This window comes from Arachis hypogaea, chromosome 18, assembly GCF_003086295.3.
Source record: "Arachis hypogaea cultivar Tifrunner chromosome 18, arahy.Tifrunner.gnm2.J5K5, whole genome shotgun sequence".
In the NCBI taxonomy this organism is placed as follows: Eukaryota; Viridiplantae; Streptophyta; class Magnoliopsida; order Fabales; family Fabaceae; genus Arachis; species Arachis hypogaea.
Window position 1 is genome coordinate 39,515,258 of NC_092053.1, and position 22,619 is coordinate 39,537,876.

At 28.5% G+C, this 22,619-nt stretch overlaps 1 protein-coding gene and 1 pseudogene across 2 annotated transcripts; both read right to left on the reverse strand.

Annotated features, from left to right (window-relative positions):
- Window positions 1-4,553: 4,553 nt before the first annotated feature.
- On the reverse strand, window positions 4,554-8,333 carry LOC112772771 (F-box/FBD/LRR-repeat protein At3g14710). Of its 2 annotated transcripts, none has more exons than XM_025817770.3 (4): window positions 8,197-8,333; window positions 6,147-7,116; window positions 5,376-5,519; window positions 4,554-5,111 (listed from the first exon to the last, which is right to left on the reverse strand). In XM_025817770.3, exons 2-4 carry the CDS (start codon window positions 7,095-7,097, stop codon window positions 4,782-4,784), a joined length of 1,425 nt encoding a protein of 474 aa, XP_025673555.1. In that variant the 5' UTR covers window positions 7,098-7,116; window positions 8,197-8,333; the 3' UTR covers window positions 4,554-4,781. The 2 variants fall into 2 exon arrangements, with proteins under 2 accessions (XP_025673555.1, XP_025673556.1); XM_025817771.3 differs by having other exon boundaries at window positions 6,147-7,119; window positions 8,197-8,328.
- A 10,907-nt stretch (window positions 8,334-19,240) lies between these two features.
- Window positions 19,241-22,619, reverse strand: part of LOC112769957 (protein SIEVE ELEMENT OCCLUSION B-like) — a 59,486-nt pseudogene continuing 56,107 nt past the window's right edge.

The window sequence follows — 22,619 nt, forward strand, 5'->3', positions numbered from 1 at the left end:
TGATCAACTAGTACTCAAAAAGAGTACATAAAAAGTTATAATTTAAATTATAATCTAATTGGATTGATTTAAATTCGAAAAATAAAAATAACAGTAGGGGTAGTGGAAAGAGAATTGAAACGGTTATTTCTTAATTTTTTGAATACTAATTAATCAAATATATACATTTTAATCTCTTATACCAATCTTTTTATGTACTAATTGCATTCTAAAAGTTTGGATTATTAATAATATTAATATTTTTTATTATTCTCAAATTTTTTTTAAACGAGATATATGCAAAAGAGGAATGCTAGGGGGCCAGCAATTTTTATGATTTGTAGCCATCAAATAGTCATCAAGATGGTTTTAATGGTGTGGGATTGATGTAAGATTTCATCCAATGGCTCACTTTTTTTTGCTGGTTACATGCTGGTCAAAATTTAACAAAATTGCTGATCCCCTAGACTTTTTCTTTGTGAAATTATCTCATTTACCGTATAAACGAGATAAGAGAGAAGTATTTATTTTTATAAATATTTTTTAAATTATTTATTTTAATAATTATTATAATTAATTTATTTATTAAAATAAAAAATCCGCCCTAAATATTGCCTAGCTGTTTCGCGGTTGCCTTAGTTCATTTATTTCAACCCTGACACTCATATTCTCTGAGACACCTTTAAGAGCATAATTTTAATGGATAAAAACACCTTGTTTAACTTACCATTCAAACTCTGAAAATAGAACATCATTTAGATGCAGGGATAAACTTATCCACAAACATGTGGGGGCATTTTTTCCATTGAATTTTTGGAGAAAAAAAAATACTTAAAAGTCTTAGAAAAAAATAACATTAAATATATATATATATATATATATATATATATATATATATATATATATATATATATATATATATATATATATAACGACCTATTAAATAATGTATTTATTCTCACATTTAAAGAAATTTTATTTTGTGTAAAATAAAATTATATTAGTAAATATTAACAATGATAAAAGATTATGTACTATATAAACTTAATCTACTAAGATTGAAAAAAATTGTATATACTCAAGTAAAAACACAAACAAATAATAATAATAATAATAATAATAATAATAATAATAATAATAATAATAATAATAATAATAATAATAACGACGATGATAATGATGATAATGATAATAATGATGCGACATTAGTCCATTAAGTAATTATCCAAAAATGAAACTATTAGTATTTAGTAATTTTTTTTTAAAGTTGATATATATATATATATATATTGTAAAAAAAATAAAGTCCAACCCAAAAAATATAAGGAAAGAATATTATGTACGAAAAAAAGTTGAAGCTAACAGGGCCTATCACTAATTAATGGACTCTGTAGCTTATGAAAGATTGAAAGGATATTTGTCTGCCGGGTCAGTTATTTGGCCCAAGACTTTATCCAAAAAAAAAAGATTGAAAGTATGACCCTAAAGTTAAAACAATTTAAATTGAAATTACAAATTTAAAAGTAGTCAAAACGGTCAACATCTTTCTTCTCTTTCAACTTCCAAACCCTCTTTCTCTCTTATGTGAAGTAATATACGCAAGAAGACAAAAGATGAACTATTTTAGAAGAAGAAAAGAGAAAAAAGATAATAAAGTTTCTTTTTTATCAATTTTATTTTTGCCACCTATGTTATGTTTAAAAAATTGAAACTAACTGAAGAACCAAAGATGGGTGGCATCGCAACACATATATTCGTTAAAACTATTCAAACTAGCAAGTAAGAAGAAATCAAGAGAAAAAACAAAATTAGAGAGATATATTGTTTAGTTTTATATTTTATTTAACATTAATTTTATTAAATTTATTTTTAAGAACAGAGTATTTAACAAGTAAAAAAAGAAATTAAGAAAACAAGAAAAGAAAAAATATTCACAAAAACAAAAAGTCTGTTGTTAGAACCAATGTTGTTCGCTATCAGGATCTTTTCTCCAAGCTGAAAAATTTGATCTTCGTGAGACCAACCTTTGATACCAATTGATGATTATCAGCGGCTAAGAGAAGGGGGGTTGAATTTTAACCTCCTTTTAAATTTGCTTGTAACTATGCTTTTTGTAGAGAGAACACATGAGATACTTTGATTTTGTCTCCTTACATGATAAGAGCCAGAACAGAGTTGCTTATAAGATTTGTTATAGTGAAACGTTGCTTAGTGGATAACTCAGGAGATACTTTATTTTTGTTTTCTATGTTGCAGAACCAGTAACAGAGAAGAGAGTAGAGAATGACACACAGATGTATCCTAGTTCGGCTATCTAGTGCAATGTAGCCTACATCCAGTCTCCATCATAACAATGATGGAATTTTACTATCTTTTCAACAGATTACAATTACCAATTCTCCCTAAGATCTACCCAATCCTATCTGGGACAAGCCCAGATTCTAACCCAACTTGAACTTGACTAGGACTCAACCTTGCTTTCAATTGCAAAGTGTTAACCCAACTTGTAAGGGAATCCCCTTAGGATCATGATCCTAAAACAAAATACATTCAAAGGATTTCTAAAATAACTTAGACTTTTTCTCCAAGCTTAGCTCTCTGCCTTTTTTCACTCATTGACTTTTTCTTACAAATCTCACCATGTTTGTCTTTTACCAATGAAACTGAGACAGACTAAACTGAGAAAAAGAATTACAAAATAAAAACCATGAAGGAGAAGAACAAGAACAGCTCAGGGAGCTATGAGGACCGAAACTAGTGCTCTTTCTCTCTTGCTTCAATCATTGGCCGTTCACCCTTATTATAGAAGAGTAAAGCTTCCTAGGCTTGAAACCTTGCTTCAACACATGTTGGTTTTTCTTCTCCCAAGATCAGAATCAGCAGTGGCGTTCACAGAGGCAAGAGAGAGCAGAAGCAGTGACATGCAACCATACTTTTCTCTCTCAACCTTTTTCTTCAAGCTTCTTGAATCTGAGCCGTTCATCTTTACTTTGGTCCCAAGTTTGTTTCTTGACCGTTGATTCATTGCAGAGCACCATTGACTTTAACTTCTTCATTTTTCTTAAATAGTGCTTGTGACAGAGTTGATTTTTTCACGGTTCCTTGTTGTAGCACAAATGGGAAAATCACCTTTTGTGATCCTCTGTTTGGATGAGATTTGTAGCCGCTTTCTTTCTCTTCTTGCTTGAGAATGGAACTTAACTTTTTGTTCTTCTTTTTGTCCAATCTCCAAAACTTTTCTTTTTCTTTCTTCATGTTTCAGAGGTTGATGTGATATGAAAGAAAAGGAAGAGAGAGAAGAGAGAATTTGCTTTTCGGTAGATGTGAAGAATGAATGAATTGAGGCTCAAGCTTGGAAGTGTGAGTTTTAGTTATGAATCACCGAATTGGGCTTGGTTTAGGCTATTATGTTTTCTTTCCTTATGATTTCTTTTCTGATGGAAAACATTGGTGAAAGCTTTTGTTTATAGTGAACCAATGTTTGGGCTTTATGAGTGTGTTTGTATGTGGGCCAGGCTCAGTTTGGGCTTAACTTCTTGCCTCTTGGGTCAGTTTCAACTTGATTTAATTTCTGCATATTAAACTAAATATATCACACAAACAATTTAACATTAATCCAATAATATTTAGTCATTATCTTAATCATAGTTTAGTTCATTAAACTCAACATGTTTGAATTAGTTTCCAAATCCACTTCTAACACAATAGCCAAAGCAATTGTTACACAATCAACAAAAGAGGCTCTTGCATGAGAAGACATGGTAGAGAAATAACCATTCATGTGACTCTTCTTAAATTTATGTTTTTAGGAGAATTGATTTCATAACATATATTAATGCAAAAAAAAAATGGCTTTAGAAGGGAGGTGGTGGTAGTGGTCTAGTAAAAATTGGACAACACCTACCATTCGATCGATGGACAAACTAGCTATTGCCAACTGACTGATTAATAGATTAATTTTCCTCCAACTAGCCAACTGACCAACCCTAACCAACTGCTAATCGAATGACCCCAAACGACACTGGTCGACATACGCCATGCTACCGCCAACCGACAGAACCCAGCAATCATCGACCAATCCTTGCCGAACTTCGACTAACCACTGATCATCCATTTGACTGTTTGTCCTTGGTTCTCGCTAGCATACACCAAACTCAACCGCTACCGACCAATAGAGCAACCAAGCAGCGACTGATAGACCACAACAAATGCCAGTGAAACAATTTCAACCAACTTTCAAAAGACGACGTTGGCAAACAGATCATTGACTAAAAGATATCTAACTAACCTCGACAGGCCCAAACTTTCGCTAGCCGATCTTGGAGTCTTGGATGATCCCTTTAGCCGTGGCCCAAGTCAAAGTGGTGCAAAGCCACAAATAATATTTTATTTTAAAAATAAACAATAAAAAATAAATTATTTTGTAATATTATTACATTTTTTTATGATTATATAATAATATCAACGACATAGATAGTAGTTTTATCTAAATTTCTTTCAGATCAAATAGTTCCATTTTATTTTTTTCCTGACAATTTATAATTCGACATTATTCCTACTTAACATCCAAATAAAAGGATAAATGTTAGTAAAACTCAACTTTTGATGTTATTTATGTACCACTAAAATCAGCCATCATATATTTATGTACAAATAAATGTGTAATCTAATTCATTTTTAATGTGTATTTTATATTCCAGTATGTATTCTATTCTGGTGGTTAATTTTGATGACTGATTTTAATGCACACCTATCATAGTTGATATATATATTACCAAATCAACCACTCATAACATATATACCTATACTACTTTTACATGGGGTCCTGAACATGTTGAGGAACCATTAACATCAGAAAATTCTATTATGGCACGGATGCAACACTTTGGAAATGAAAAAATGTTATCCTTGACTTTCTCCATATCAATATCTGAATAGCGTAGCCAAAATGCTGCTGATATAATCATCCTCTCCAACACTGCTGCATTACCCATCACAAACTTAACAAGAGAAATTTCGTGTTCATGCACATTAAATCCATTAAACTGAAAAACTCTGAGGCTTGAAAGAAAGCAATGAGGCACTGATGATGCATAAGACATTGCATCTTTGTTTGAGTCATGAGATACTCCCTGTAAATGTGTAGGTACAATTTAGCCACAAATTCATCATTTACATTATATGCAACAAAAGCATAAAAAAGAAACAATAGAATTTGAATTTTTTGTGTTGATTTTCTTTTGACCAGCATCACCCTTAAGATTCAACGAGCTTAACATCCTTGTTAGCACTTATAATGAATGAAGCCACTTATATTAATTGTGGTTCAAGAGAATAAAGTAATCACTTAATCCAACACTTTTCAATATTAAGCTAGCAAGAGTATATAGACTTACATTGAGTAAAACAAGAGTGTTAAGAATTGGGGAGTTGTGGAGTAATTTCGACAGGGCTTCATCGGTAACCTCGTTTAGTTGAAGATAAGTCAGCCTTCCAAAGGTAGGAAGATGGGTAAATATGTCATTGGAATGCATAAGAACCTGTATGGCAAGGCGAAATTTGATCAAACACACAGCTAAAACAAATTCCGAAGGGCAAAGCTGTTATTCATAGACACAGTAGTAGACAAAAAGCTTCACTTGCAATACATAATTACATATAGCTTTGTTGCCAGAAAACATTTTTCATGTCATTACCAAAAGTAGATCCTCTAAATTAGAAAAATCTATTTAGTGTGAATTTTCACCATCAATTGTTATGGTGAAAATCTACACTTCATATGTTAAAGTAGATTTTCCAACTAAGAGAATTCTCGGCAATTGCAAACAAATATCTATAAAAATGTTTGCTTTCAATTTAAAAATCTACTTGATCATTGTGGGATCTGTAGTAAGACCCACATTGTCAATTAACGGTAGAATTTACACTTGACAGTTGGCATAATCAAGTGAATTTTTCAACTGAGATAATCAGCTTCTATTATATTCACATAAAAAATGTTATGTATATACAAAAAATTAATCACTATGTATTTGTATATAAATATATGTATATAAATTTTATCATGTATTCTATATGAGTGGCTAATTTAGTGCTAATTTAGTAACTGATTTTTAGTATACATGCAGGCATGATTGATATTTATATATCTTTAAAACCAAGTATACCTTATAAAACAATAACTTCAGTTGTTCCACTTGATGGATTTGACTGAGAAGCTTATGTGCTTGAAACTGTAAACTTTCCATCATGACCTTTTTGTCTTCATCAACAACAATCACGATAGAAGCATCACAAACCGAGGATGAATCCAATAGAATGATATCTAGTTCGAGATCACCCTCATAAGAGAACTCTTTTAGACAAGGAGCAAAGATCTTGATGGAGGATTTACATGATTCATTAGAAATAGAAGAATAACAAAGTTCTAAGGAAAACTTTTCAAGCAGAGGTGCTTGAATACTAATACCCTGCATAGTTAACCACTCACATGCTCTAGCTTCAAACACTTTCAGAACTGGGAAATTAAGTACTATATCTTCTGAGAAAATGGATGATTCGCTCTCTAATCTGACCCCGGAGATGTTAAGGTTTCGAAGATTTGGAAAACAAGCATAGATTGGAACATTTAGAGTGCATCTAACTTTAAGGACTAATTGTACTAGAGTGTCACATTTAAAGAAGGAATGTGACGAAAATTGAACTTTACCAGCATACTGAATATGAAGCTTCTGGATTCTTCTATCTAAGACAGTGGAGATCCATTCACTAACTTGTTTTGAATCATATCTATATCTTGTTAAACAAAGAGAGAAGTTTGTGATGCTTGAATTTGCTAGATGGTGAAGAAGTACTTTGTTCACAAAATTCACAAATTGTTCTTTCTTCAGAATCTTTCCATAACAAGGCAAACTGTCACTGAAACATAGAGAGGTGATGGATTTCCAAACATGAATCCACCTTTGAGATAACACACAAGTTTGAATTGCTTCTATGGTTGGAAGGAAAGAGAGGATTTGACCAAGTGTGCTTTCATGTAATGTGCTGATTATGTCTTTGGAATCAGTTTCTTCTGTTTCTTTTATAACAATGTTCTGAGTTTGATTGCTTGAATCCATGATTATGAAGTACTACTACCTGCTACATGATATGTCAAGTTTCAACAATGGTCTAAAAAAAGTGAAAAAAAACAGTAATCAAGCTGCATTTGTTTACGGAATATAGGAACACGGAAATACAAAATCATATTTGACAGAAAAAACATGGACATAGATATTCTGTCTTGAAACAATAAATTAATGTATTTTGTATCCTTCTAAACTGAAAAGACACATAAACTCCAATAAGAAATATAACTTTTTTCCTTTTATTATTCTTATCAATTTATTTTAATTATATTTTTCTTCTTGAATTTTTTGTGTAAAAGAAAATGAGAGTAAATTAGATTTTTATAATTTTTTTATATAGTTTTTTTTTAATCGAAGATAGGGAAATTCAAATCCGCGACTTCTTGGTAGAGTATGGAGAGACTATAACATTTGAGCTATAGCTCATTGGCTTTTTATATATATAGTTTATTATCAAATAAAATATAATTTTTATATTTCTGTTTTTTATTTTCAGTATCTTATTTTATTTTGTTTCCCAACCAAATACAGTCTAAAAAGAACTTTACATTGTCTATAACCCATTATCATAAACTCCCAATATGATTCCAAGTCTTTCAAATTGAATGGTATTCTTGGTTTTAGTTTTTTAATTTTTTAAATCTTTTTTATTTTCTACAATGAGCCTGGAACAGAATGGGTGTAGTAAGAATGTAAGATATAATCAAGAGATTGCTGAATATAAAAAAAATTTAAAACCGCAACTTGCATTCATAATAAAACAGAGGCTTAGCAAATAGAACTTTCTTTTTGGTGACTGAAAAAACAAAGGAACAGAAAAAACAAGAAAAACAGAACACAGGGAAAGTCCCTATCTGACTAGCAGCATGAGAATCCTTGTGACTAAGCAATTAGAACTTTAGAAGTATGAAATCCCACTCTATTTTTTAAATAAAAGGAAAAATACATTTTAGTTTCGAACGTTTGGACAAAAATAAAATATTTTAAATCTTAAGAATAAAAAGCAGTACTTTAAAGGTGGTATAGAAAGAAAAAACTACCATATGTATAGAAATTGAAGCAGATGAATAAGATGGTAATGATGACTAACCGAATTGCACGGAAGGTTAGAGCATTGATAACCACCGGCCGGAGGAGTTCTTTTACGCTTGTTGAACTTCTGATAAAGAAACAAAATAAAAAGTTTAATTTAGGTCATCAATTTATCATTTTCAGCTTAAATAACTAGCAAGTTGCAAATAAAAAAAAAGGTAGCAAGTTGGAATGGAGGTTATTGGTGTTAGCTGTTACCTACTTAATTAGTTAATTGTACAATAAGGTGCAAATGGAGCCACGTCCATGACGGCGTGACATTAATGAAGATGACAATCACTGGTAGCTATGGAGTTAGTTGACACGTGAATAGACGACCGTTACGTATACATACTCAGATAAGCCTCTAAGGTAAGTTTGGATCGGATACGAACATAGCAGGTTATACACTTAACACTATTCAGAGAAAAAAAAGACTATCGAAACCGTCTCTAATTTTTAAAGATGCTCACAAAAATAACTTTAAATTTTGTATTTAGTAAGGCACTTATATATATATATATATATATATATATATATATATATATATATATATATATATATATTTCAAAATTTTGTAAAAATATTTAAATAACCATTTAAAAAGTACAAAAAAATCAGGTCAAATTAAAATTCAATTTTTATAATCTTTTCATTCTTTTAAAGTATTTTTGGCTATTGACTAAAACTTACAAAAAAAAATTATTTTGCATAAAATTATCAAATTTTAAAAATTAAAATATCTCATTTTTATACCCAACTTGCAAAAAATTAAATAAAAATTTAATCATTAAAATACTTTTTAAAAATATATATTTAACGTCATAAAAAATGAGATGTATTTTTCTTAATATTTTGAAAAAAAGGGGATAATTTTGATAATTTATCCAAAAAAATAATGATGAAACAAAAAAGGTACAAATTCATATTTCACATTTGAAAGTTGTTTATTTAATTACCTTTTGGTACTGACTTGATTTATGTTTTTATTTTTATTTTTTATCATTTTCGTTTACAAAAGAATGGCATTTACTTAGTTAATTTATATTATTTTTAGTATTTTCTATGATTTGAAAAAACAAAAGAAATTGTTACGAAATGTAAATTTTGAAAGAAAAAATTATAATATAAAAAAAATCTGAAATTGAGTACTAGGTTAGTAATTTATTTCTTTTTTTTTCTTCCCTGAATCTCTTTATTAGTAGTTTAATTTAAAAGTTTAAAATCAGGCCACACATATATTCGTGCATATGAAAAATATACTTATGAATCACTTACCAACAAGACTACAAGAGAAATTTTTAGTTTGTGCTTTTTTATTTTTATTATTTTTTATTTTCACGAATTTATCAAAAAATAAAAAATAAAGTCCCAACAACCATTAATAAATAACGAACAAATTCAACAAACTAAAACCATATTACGGTATTAGAGAACGAACCACCAAGGGATCAGCTTAAGAGCTTAAGCTATACACACATGGACCACAAATTAAATGCCACCCACCATTGACTTTAAGTTATGCCTTCAATAATTCAACTTAGCTACCTCGAAAAGATTGGATGAAATGTAATTTCTCTTAATTGATATGATAAAATGTAATTTCTCTTCATCATATATTTTTTAATCAAAATTGAAAGAATCCAATTTAGAAATGGCAATACCACTCGAATTTGCGGTATTCATTCTGCCCTACTCGCTCGGGGTGAGTAATTATTTGTCTCGCATTGGAATGGGTTTTTAGCGGAACGAATTTTTTGAAGGAGCGGAGCGGGGTCGGATTTAAATAATACTCGCTTTGCATATATATAATATATAATTTTAATATATAATATGTATAATATATATAAAATAATTAGTAAATGATTAACAATATTATATCATATTTAAATTTTTACTTTAATTTATGTTATGTATTTGATGATAGTTATATAAATTTTGAAATTTAATTTTATTTATTGAATTTTAATAATTATAGGGACAAGTATGAGTGGAACGGATACCCACAAGAATGGATTAGGATTAGATAAAGACGCCTAAAACATCTTTTTTTAAAGATGTTTTCATGTTGTGTTTTAATCGGTTTCTGTATAATTTATTCGGTGTTCCTCATCACATATTATTAAATCCCTCAAAAGATTTTCTTTTCAAAAACAATAAAAAATATTTAATTTGGACTAAAACAAAAAAAATAATAGATTAACTATTAGATTTTTTTAAAAAAATTATTTACATAAAAAAATATATCACATTCATCAAAATATATATATATATATATATATATATATATATATATATATATATATATATATATATATATAACAAGCTCAAGCCTCTTAAAATTTTGGGAAAATTATTGTAAAGGACCGTTAAGAAGATTTAATTATTAAAAAGGACCTTTAATATTAAAATTATTAAGAAGGACTAAATTTTTTTATAATATTTAAGAAGAAGAACCAAATCTTTCTATAAAGGGACAAATATATCTTTAATTATTTTTTATTTATTTTTTATAATTTTTATATTAACAATTTTTTTCTAAAATTTTAATAATTTTTATTATTTATTTATTTTTTTTACTTTTCTGATCTTTTAGCTTTATTTTTCTCGTTGGATAAAGATTACAAAAATAAAAAAATTAATAAAAATAATTAATAAAAATTATTAAAATTTTAAGAGAAATAAAATTTATCAACATAAAGATTATAATGTTTAAAGATCCTATATTTTATATTTTCTTTGGGGTATAGCATTCATGTTAATTTAGCCATTGAATTATAATAATAAAACATGATATAAATTCAAAAGTAATTTACGTTAATAAATAGAGATTAAAATTATACAGATGTCCTACATAAAATTATTTGATTACACATCTGTTTTAAATATATCTATATAAATTAAATTAGATAAATTTAATTTATTAATAAGATAAAATATCTAAATAAATCGAATTAGGCCATTCTAATTTATTAAAATAAGTGAAAAATTATATCTGCACTAAATTCTTTAATAAATCTAATCAATCTAATTCAATTTATTATTATTATAGAAAATACATGATAAATTGAATCAGTTCATAAACTCAATTTACTATAATACATATATAACACGAAACAAGTATTATTGTATAAGTATCTGAAGAATAATTATTAATTTAAAATTTTAGATGACCAATTTTAGAAAATAATATTTAGTAAAACTGTTATTAAAATTTTATTTTTATTATTATTTTAGTAATTTTTATTATTTAAGGAAAATTATAAAAAATAAATAAAAAATAATTAAAGATATATTTATCTCTTTATAGAAAGATTTGGTTCTTCTTCTTAAATATTATAAAAAGATTTGGTCCTTCTTAATAATTTTAATATTAAAGGTCCTTTTTAATAATTAAATCTTCTTAACGGTCCTTTACAATAATTTTCCCTAAAATTTTTATAAATAAAAAATAATTAATTTATATTTGTACAATATATAAAATAATTACTATATTATTATTATATTATAGATTAAGATTCACTAATTAAATTTTTTTTTATTTTTAATATAAGCATTAGAAATAAATAAAATTTTTATAACTAAATGTAGTGTAACAAAATATATATAATATTAATTAGTTCTTAAAAAATTCTAAAAAAATAGTTTCATTCATTTTAGTAAAATAATTATTTATTAAAGTAGACAAATTAATTATTTTCTTCTCATATACAATTTTTTTAAGACATAAAAGTAATTAATTAGGACATTAGTTAAGATAATTAAAGTCACTATTCATTAAATTTTTAATTTAAAGAAAAATCCTAGTTAATTCTGGTATGAAAATTTTAAATTTGAAAACATTGATAAAAATTATGTTGAATTTTAATTTATTTGATTCTCATATAAATTAATCACTACATAAGTTAAAGTTCTGTTTTGAAGTTATATTCGAGCTTTAATCTGATTTTTAAAGTTTCAATTTACTTAGTTTGATTTTTTAACTTAAGTATCCGTGACTCATATTAGGGTTTTAAGTGTTTAGTTGAAAAAAAAACAAGGTAAAAAAAATTTCAATTGTCACGTCAAATAGTCGCTAGAATGTATAATGTAGCCGTCATTAGTCCATCTCAGCATGCCGTTAGCGATTTTGTGAGACAGTGACAAAAATAAGATTAGGAACCAATGTGAGTCATAACTATTAAGTTGGGAGACTAAATTGAGTAAATCAAAATTTTTGAAATTAGATTGAAACATAGTTATTAGAATCGAACCAGTGATTGAACCGGTCAAGCTACTGGTTCACTAGTTTATTGGTTCAACCGATAAATCACTGGTTGAACCGATAAAATCGGTCTCACGTAAATATAAAATATAAAATAGTTAAAAACTTAAAATTAAAATTTGAAATACATATCTTCACTAACATTTTATGAAGAATCAAGTCTCAACTTCTAAAAATAACTAATATAAAAAAGCATAAAATTTTAATACTACAATAGTATCTTATTTTGACATAATAAAAAAAATAATTAATTCACAAAACCTATCATCTAACTATAATATCAGTAGATTTTAACACTAACATCAAAACAAATAACCTTAATCACAATACTAGCAATAAAATAGATAAAGTAAATTAATAAATTTTTAGTGAAATTTATATTTATATTAATAATGGTATATAATTAAAATATAATTAATTTTAAAAATAGAAAAAATAAAAATTAAATTAAATTAAATATTTATGTATACTATATAATTAGTATTTGTCAAATATAGTACTTAGAAGTGTAATGGCTAAGTGACAAGTAGAGGTTGCTTTTGCTCCAAGGTTTTCGGTTCGAGACTTTGTGGAGACATTTTAAAAAATTTTGCAAGCAGACCAGTTTGGTTAGACCGATTTGCACCGGTTCTTACCAGTTCACACCGATTTTATTCTTTAAACGGTCCAAGGAGTAAACCGAACCGGACTAGTGTCATGTTCTAGTCTAGTTCACTAGTTTTTTGGTCGAACCAGCCGATCCAGTTCGGTTTTTACAACTATGGATTGAAATACGAACATAATTTCAGAGACCAATAAGTATTATCTCTTTGTTGACAATTAAGTTGTTTTAATGGTAATTAAGATCTAATAATGGTTTATAATAAAAGAAGCATTCTTTTGCAACAATGAACCTATAACAGTAGTTAAGGGTGTTCATAGATTAGATCATATCCATATAAATCCACAGTATTTATTCGTATCTGATCTGTAATTTGAGGATATGATCTGATCTGTAAGATGATCGGATTGGATCGAATGGATCCACACTCTAATCAGATAGAAGTAAATATGTTTAAAAAAGTAAACAAAAAAAATTATTGACTTTTTTTATAAAAATAAAATTTTTAATATTTTTTATTTTATGGATATATTTGATATCTGATCCAAACATAAAAAGTGCGAATATCGAATTTGATCTAATGAGTTTAGTGCGGATTGGATCGAAATTTCAGCCATTTCCCATCTGTAAACACCCCTAGCAATAATAACTAAAAAATTATAATGATTATATTTTAAACTAAGAGGAAGTGCCAAAAAAAAGGTACTAAATACAAGAACATTTAATCAAATATTAAAAGAAAATTTTATTTTAAAACAGTTGGACTTTTTTTGCTCATATATATATATATATATATATATATATATATATATATATATATATATATATAATGTAATAATAATAATAATATGATAATTGTTTTATATATCACACAAATATAAAAGTTTTTTTTCTATGATCTTAAGAAAGGTTTTGTAAGTCCCTAACCTTGTTATCGATTTTTTTAGTGTTAGCCCTCATATTATCAATTTGATTCATATATAATTCGGATGATAAATTATTTGGTGACGTGCTTCCTTTTTTACTGTGTTATACTTGTTTATTATTATTATTATTATTATTATTATTATTATTATTATTATTATTATTATTATTATTATTATTATTATTATGTACATTAAAAAATAACAGGCCAAATTATTGCCATAACATAATAGAAGTATAGAAGTTTATCATTCTTCTCTAATGGAGGAAACAAAATTCTTTTCAATAGTTTATTTAACGTTTAGTAGAATAAAAATAAATTTTATTAGAATAAATTTTAGTACGAGTTTAATATTTTTATTCATCATAAAATATTTATAGAATTACTCGTAGATAAATTTTGAAAAAAAGAAAAAAAACCATAATTTTTAATTTTATTTTTAAATAAATTTATTTTTAATTTTAAAATAAATTTTAATTTTATTTTTTAATAATATTAATTTTTTAGCGTATATAATTATTCAATTATTTTTTAATCATATATAAATAAATTACTCTTAATAAGACTTTTTTGTGTTATTCAATTATCTTTTTTAAAAAATAATTAATTATTAAAATAATTAAATTTTTCACAACAAAAATAATAAAAAAATTATGAACGAAAAAAATTAACCATTCTGATAATTTTTTGTATTTTTATTCATATTTTAATTATAAACATAAATATAATTTAATTATATTATTTATGAAATGTGACTACAGATGTAGATAAAATTTAGTTATATTACTTATATATAGTTTCATTGTATTGTATTGCTTATAAAGTTAGATTATAATTATGACAATAGAATTGTTCTTGTATTTTTATATGTGTGACTAATTGGTGGTGTTAAAACATTACTCTTAATTATAAATAAGGTTTATAATTTAAAAAATCAAAGACTCAATTAAAAAGATATGAAAAAAATGATGTTAAAATATTCTAACTCTTTAAAATAAAAATATTCGAAATTCAATTAAAAATTATTTAAAATTTAAACTCAATAAAAATTTATATTCAATGTGTTTTGTATTAAATATATTTAATAACCTATTATATCATATTGGTTGAAATTAGTTTTTATAATGTTAATTTTTTAATAATACTTTATTAAAAAAAATCATCTTTTCAAAATTTTTTAAAAACTAATTAATATTATATATATTTTGTTATATTACCTTTTGTTATAAAAAATTTATTTATTTCTAATGCTTACATTAAAAATAAAAACAAAATTTAAATTAATAAATTTTGATCTATAATATAATAATAATATAGTAATTGTTTTATATATTATACGAATAAAAATTAATTATTCTTTTATTTATAAAAATTTTAAGAGCTTGTTATATATATATATATATATATATATATATATATATATATATTTTTTTTTTTTTTATGTAAATAATCTTTTAAAAAAAATCTAATAATTAATCTATTACCTTTTTTGTTTTAGTCTAAATTAAATGTTTTTTATTGCTTTTGAAAATTTTTTTTTTTGAGAAATTTAATAATATGTGATGAAAAACACCGAATAAATTATACAGAAACCAATTAAAATACAACATGAAAACATCTTTAAAAAAAGACGTTTTAGGCGTCTTTATCTGAGTGACTTCTTTAACATTTTACTACACACACGAATAAAAGTAAGATGAATTTTATATAAATTATTGTACGATGGAACGAGTTCAGGTAGAACATAAACCCCTCTAACCATCCGTTACCACCCCTAGAATCCATAAGACATGTAAGTTGGATATTAAGAATGTTAAATAGAAAGTGAATAGCAAATAAAAAATGCTATTCAGATTTGTTACCGTTTTTCCCATTTCCTCAACCCACACCTTCTTTATATGATACATATTTTTTGAATACTTTTTAATAAAAATCTTTTAAACATTTCTCTTACTCACACTTTTTTTATTATTTTCATCCAACTTTTCAATTAAAATATCTAATTTCGCTACTCTCTCTGCATAACATTTTCACTTTTCCTCTTTTTGATTTTTTTTGGCGAAAATTATTATTTGTACACTGTTATTTCTTCCAACAAAAATAAAATTTTATTCAATAAAAATAAATATAGAGAACTAGCTTTAATTAGCTAACATAAGTAATTTTTTATTTATTATAAAGTTTATTTTTTAATTCTCTTAATAGTTTAAGGTTTAAAATTAAGATTTATAATTTAAATTTAATTTCATGCAATAATTTTATACCATCGTTCAATTAGATTCATGCATTTAGATAACTTTTTAAATAGTTAGTTTTAAAATTCGTTATTTTTATTAATATGTGACAAAATTTTTTTACATTGAATCAGCATATGAAAAATAAATTTTAGAATTTAGAGTTTAAAATTTAGAATTTAAAATTTATGATTTAGAATTTAAGATAAAAAATAATTTTAAAAAAATTTGAATGATATTTTTTGAGTTTAGAAAACAATAATCGTATTTTTGGTAAAGACAAACACATTATATAAGGCTTAGTTTAGTAGAGCTTTTACTTTTTAAAAGTAGCTTATAAAAGTTAGCTTTTAAAAAATAGCTTTTTAAAAGTGTAGCATTTATCTTTGGTAAATCAAATTAAAAATGACTTTTAATAAACATAAGTAACAATTATATTTGGTAAAATAGTTTTTAAAATTTAAAAATACTATAAAAGACATAAATTTAAGCGTTAAATTTGAAAATTAGTTGATATATGGGGTTATATTAAACTTTTAAATTTTAAAAAGTACAAGCTAACTTTGAAAAGCTCCACCTTAGTTGCTTTCAAAAGTACCCAAATCTTTTAAGAGCTATAAGCACAAGTACATGGTCTTTTTGATTTATCAAACACAAAATGAGGAGCTTGTGCTTTTAAAAAGTACAAGCACCTCTTTGAAAAGTTTTACCAAACCAAGCCTTTTTAAAAAGACCATAATATGTTAAAAATTCAAAGTTGTTTGAAGTGAGTTGTATTATATAAGCCCATAATAAAGATTAATATGTTAAACATTGGGCTGAACTTGGCCTAAAAAAGACTTTTAAGAAAGGCCCAATGCTGTTGGTTTTTGGGCTGAACTTCACAAGCAAATAAGTAAGTTCAATTCAAGTTAAAATGAAGAAGTGCTTAATTTTTTGATGAAAAATCAAAGAGGAAAAAGAGAGAAAAGCAAAAGATTAGAGGCTAAGTCAAATCAACAAAGCCAAAATCAAATCCTTAAGTCAAGGATGTTCAAAAGAAAAAAGTAATATCTAACCAACCCTCATTGTTTTGCAAAAATTTTTTGGGATAACCAATCTAAACGGTCCAAATTTATCATTTGAGTTTTTTTTTTAGTTTTTTTTTTTTTTTTTCGAAATCCTCTAGATAGAGTATGTTAAGGATTAATATGTGGCAGATCAAATTTTTATTTAAAATTTTGTTGCTGGCTAATGAATTATTACATATCAAAGATTGGATTCAAAATTTTCAATACTTATTTAAGAGTTTAAGATTTAGAGCTTATAATTATAATAGAATGACATTTTTGCAAATAATTTTATTGGTTAGTTAACATAACCGATTTTTCTATACGAAAAAACTAACCAAACTTCACTCATATTTGTGATGATCTAAAGTGAGAACACAAAGAAATATTGCTAATTGTAGAGAAAAATGCACATAGCATGGGTGCGCGGAATTTAACTTCGCACAACTGAACCAGCAAGTACATTGGGTTGTCCAAGTAATACCTGAGGTGAGTCAGAGTCGATCCCACGAGGATTATCAGCTTGGATCAAACAATGGTTATCTTGTAAATCTTAGTCAGGCAGATAGAAAAGTTATTTAGTTGTTTCAGTGCATAAAAGTAAAATAAAGATAACGTTACTCAGTAATTGTGAATTTAGTGATAAGAAGATGATTAAGGCTTCGGAGATGCTTTGTTTTTCTGGATCAATATTTTCTTACTGTCTACTCCAACTATGAATGATTTCTCCTATATCAGGCTATATGTGATCAACGCCGGTTGAGAGGCCGCCAATCTTCCTCTAGGCTAAACACCAGGTTTAGTGCACATCCAGTCTGAATTAGGGTGAAGCTCCTGCAGTCCATTTCCTTGGTGATCCTACACAAAATACCACAGACAAGGTCAAATCTTCTGGATTAGAAAATGCTGCACTTTGATTCTAGCCTTTACCACAAAGACCCTAATCTCCCCATACCTCGGCTAAACTAATGTCTCGAGAAGTCCCCAACGAAGTCGTGGATTAGCTGTCTAAGAGATGTATCCTCAAGCTAGTGGTTCATTGATATCCGATGAAAGATGCTCACTGAACCCATGTAGAATAGAGATAACTTGTGATGGTTCAACTCATTCATAAGGTTAAAGAACGAAGATACATCTTAGGAAAGAATCAAACACGAATTGAAATAGAACAGTAGTGCTTTTATTAATCCATAAAACTCAGCAGAGCTCCTAATCTTAACCTAGGAGGTTTAGTGGCTCATACTGTACAATGAAACTAAAAAATATGAAATAATAATCTATGGTGGTCGAAGATCCTAAAACAAGGGTGATCTTCTCCTATATATACTAATCTAATAACTAAGGATTACAGATATATGATAGGCTTAGGCTTGTAGTGCAAAAATCTACTTCTGGGGCCCACTTGGTGAGTGTTTGGGCCAAGCTAGGGTGTCTCCACGTGCTAGTAAGGCTCTTGGGCATTGAATGCCCCCTTTGGACTCCTCTTTGGGCGTTGGACACCAGCTTCTCCCTTTTGGGCGTTCAACGCCAGTTTTGGGCCTTCATCTCCAAACACATGTATAAACTATTATATATTGCTGGAAATCCCTGGATGTTAGCTTTCCATAGCCGTTGAGAACGCTCCATTTGGATATCTGTAGCTCCAAAAATTATTGCTTGAATGCACGAAGGTCAGATTCTGACAACATCTGCTACGCTTTCCTTGCCTCTGAATCAGACTTTGTCAAAACTCTCAGATTTCAACCAGAAAATACCTAAAATCACCATAAAACACAACAACTCATAGTAGAATCCAAAAATGTAAATTTTACACTAAAACCTATGAAAACATAATAAAACTTAAACAAAACATGCTAAAAACTATATGAAAATGATGTCAAAAAGTGTATAAAATATTGGCTCATCAAGCATCGTTAAAGTAATGAGGATGATGATAGATGCATGTTAATTTTAAATGGTAGGAGGGGCTAAGGCATTGAGAAGAAACGGCTCATTCATAATTTCCTAATGGTAGCATCTGGAACGTGGTCAGTGTGTGCATGTTGCGACGGCACCCAGGGCACTCTAGCTTCTCCGAGATCCTCCACATTGCATGCGAGAACTCAAATATACTACAAGGGTAATCCACTACATGGAGCTTCCCATAGTGGTCGCGAAAACCTTACTCGAGCCCCTCCCTCAGAGCATGCATCCTCCAACTGTCCTTATATTCCATAAGAGTCTGCAACCCTGTTGCGGCATGTCCATCGATGTGAGATCTTCTTGACAGAATATGCAACCCTCCAATTATTACTGGTGAATTTATCATCGGAAACATAAATCCGCCAGTAATAATTTAATCTGAGGAATTCGACGCCTTTAGTGCCGATGACAAGTCATCTTATGCTAGTTCTATAAGCATTTTTGCATTAGTTTCATTAGGTTTTATGCACTTTCTTGCACAATAAGTAAGTAATTGGAGTGGATTTTCATGATTATGTTTAACCAATCAACCATCATTTATTTTACACAAAAATAATAGGTTTTATGCTAGAATTAATTGACTTCATGAAAAATGCAAAGACCTTGTGAATTTGGTGATACTTTGATTAGTTATTTGGTTGCTTGTAGGTGAAGAAATGAGAAACAAAAGGCAGCGTTCAATGAATGAACGTAGCGTTCAAAGAGTGAACGCCCATGAAGGAAACCAGCACACCAAGGCTCAACAAGAGCCAGCGTTCAAACAAGTGAACGCCACGTTCACTTTAGTGAATGTTTTTGGGCGCTCAACCAAGGGAAGCTGGGTGCGCATCAAAGCAACAAGGGTAGCGCTCAAAAATTCAAACACAGCGTTCACTTTAGTGAACTTTCTCGTGACTCAAGGCTTGGAAACAAGGGAGCAAAGCCCAGCACTCAAGGAAGGCAACGTAGCACTCGAAGAGGGAGCACCAAAGGAAAGGAAGCACGCACCAAGGAAGGGTAGCGTTCAAAATTTATAGCGTAGCGTTCTCTCTTGGCAACGTTTTCATGCTTCTCTTGGGGAGGAAGACTCAGGAAGGGTGAGCGTAGGAGAAGTGAACATGCCGTTCACAAAGGAAACGCTATAGGCAAGAAGCAATTTGCACACGTGAGGAGCCACAAGAGTGAACGCCAAGTTCACTAACCCAACGGAGCACTCCACTGGAGCATGCCTCCAACCCAATTTCAATCAATTGCCATCTTGGATCCATTTCTTCACAAATAAAAAGGCCCACTCCAAGCTTTGAAGACCAAAATAGAAAGTGTATAAATAGGAGTAGATTTGATTTAGAGAGGACCTTTAGCTCATTTTTAGTTTTTCACTTTAGTTTTCATTTTGAATTTGGGGAATTGGGATTAGATCTAATTTTCTTTCTATTTTGTTCTTGCTTCTGCAACTTCTACTTTCTGTTTTGGGTTTTTGAATTGAGATTGAAGAATTCCATTGAATTTCATAATCTTAGAATCATCTTTTACTTTTCCTTTTTGCATTTCTAAGAATTGAGAGTTAGATATGGATTTCCTTTGCTATTTTCATTTTCATTTCTTCTGCAATTTCTTTTCTGTTTGATCAAGGGAGTAATTGAGATCTAGATCTACTTTCTGAGCTCGTTGCTCTTCTTCGATCTTCAATTTCTCTTTTAGAATTTCATAATTGAGTCTTGCTGTTTGTATCTTCAAGCAATTTTTCATTTCTATTTTGCTATCGAGCTGAATGTCTTCATCTCACAGCTCTTTGATTTACTTTAATTTATATTTTCTAGTTTAATTCTAAATCCCAGTACCCAAATCCCTTTTATTCGTCAAGCAATTTACATTTCCCAGCAATTTAGATTCAGCTATTTAAGTTTCTTGCACTTTAAGTTTCAGTCATTTACTTTTCTTGCAATTTAAGTTTAAGCTCTTTTACTTTCTTGCACTTTAAGTTTCTGCAATTTACTTCTTCTGCACTTTAAGATTCAGTCAATTTACCCTCTCCTTTTTATTTACTTGCAATTTAGCTTCTGTTAATCAAGTTTCACTCAAATTATCAACTATTCGCTTAACTAAATTCATCACCTAACTAAAATTGCTCAATCCATCAATCCCTGTGGGATCGACCTCACTCTTGTGAGTTATTACTACTTGATGTGACCCGGTACACTTGCCGGTGAGTTTGTGTGAAAATCTAATTTTCACCCATCCAGTTTTTGGCGCCGTTGCCAGGGATTGATTTAGATTGACAATGATTAAGTAAGGTGATAATCTAGATTAAGCATTTTCTTTTTATTTCTACTAAGCACACTAACTGTTTGAATTTTTATTTAAGCTAACCTTAAATAACTCTAGAAATAGAGTGGATTGTTTGTGGTTTTTGGTTTTGTGTGTATGACAGAAGCAAAGAGAGAGTCTCCACCTCTTGTAACCTTGATGAGAGAACCCTCCGAAGACTAAGAAGAGAAGCAAGAGGAAAGGGGATTATTGGTGAAGAGGAATCAGAATGAGAGGATCAAGTGATGGAGGATAACATCCCAAATCACACTGATGGCGTGGCTGATGAGCTGATAATTTATACGCTTTTTGGCATTATTTTTAGTATATTTTTAGTATATTTTAGTTAGTTTTTATTATATTTTTATTAGTTTTTATTTAAAATTCACTTTTCTGGACTTTACTATGAGTTTGGGTGTTTTTCTGTGATTTCAGATATTTTCTGGCTGAAATTGAGGGATCTGAGCAAAAATCTGATTCAGAGGCTGAAAAAGGACTGCAGATGCTGTTGGATTCTGACCTCTCTGCACTCGAAGTGGATTTTCTGGAGCTACAGAATCCCAATTGGTGGGCTCTGAATTGCGTTGAAAAGTAGACATACTGGGCTTTCCAGCAATATATAATAGTTCATACTTTGCCCGATATTTGATGGCCCAAATAGGCGTTCCAAGTCAGCTCAAGAATTCTAGCGTTTAACTCCAGAACTGGCACAAAAGCTGGAGTTAAACGCCCAAACTGGTACAAAAGCTGGCGTTTAACTCCAAGAAAAGTCTCTACACATGAAAGCTTCAATGCTCAGCCCAAGCACACACCAAGTGGGCTCCGGAAGTAGATTTTTACACTAAACACCCTAGCTTACTCATTTTCTGTAACCCTAGGTCACCAGTTTACTATAAAAACTACTTTTAGTGATTCATCTTGTACCTCATGACACTTTACATGTTTCATATTGTATCTTCTACGGCATGAGTCTCTAAACTCCATTGTTGGGGGTGAGGAGCTCTGCTGTTCTTCATGAATTAATGCAATTACTACTATTTTCTATTCTATCACGCTTGCTTCTATTCTAAGATATTCATTCGTACTTCAACCTGATGAATGTGATGATCCGTGACAATCAT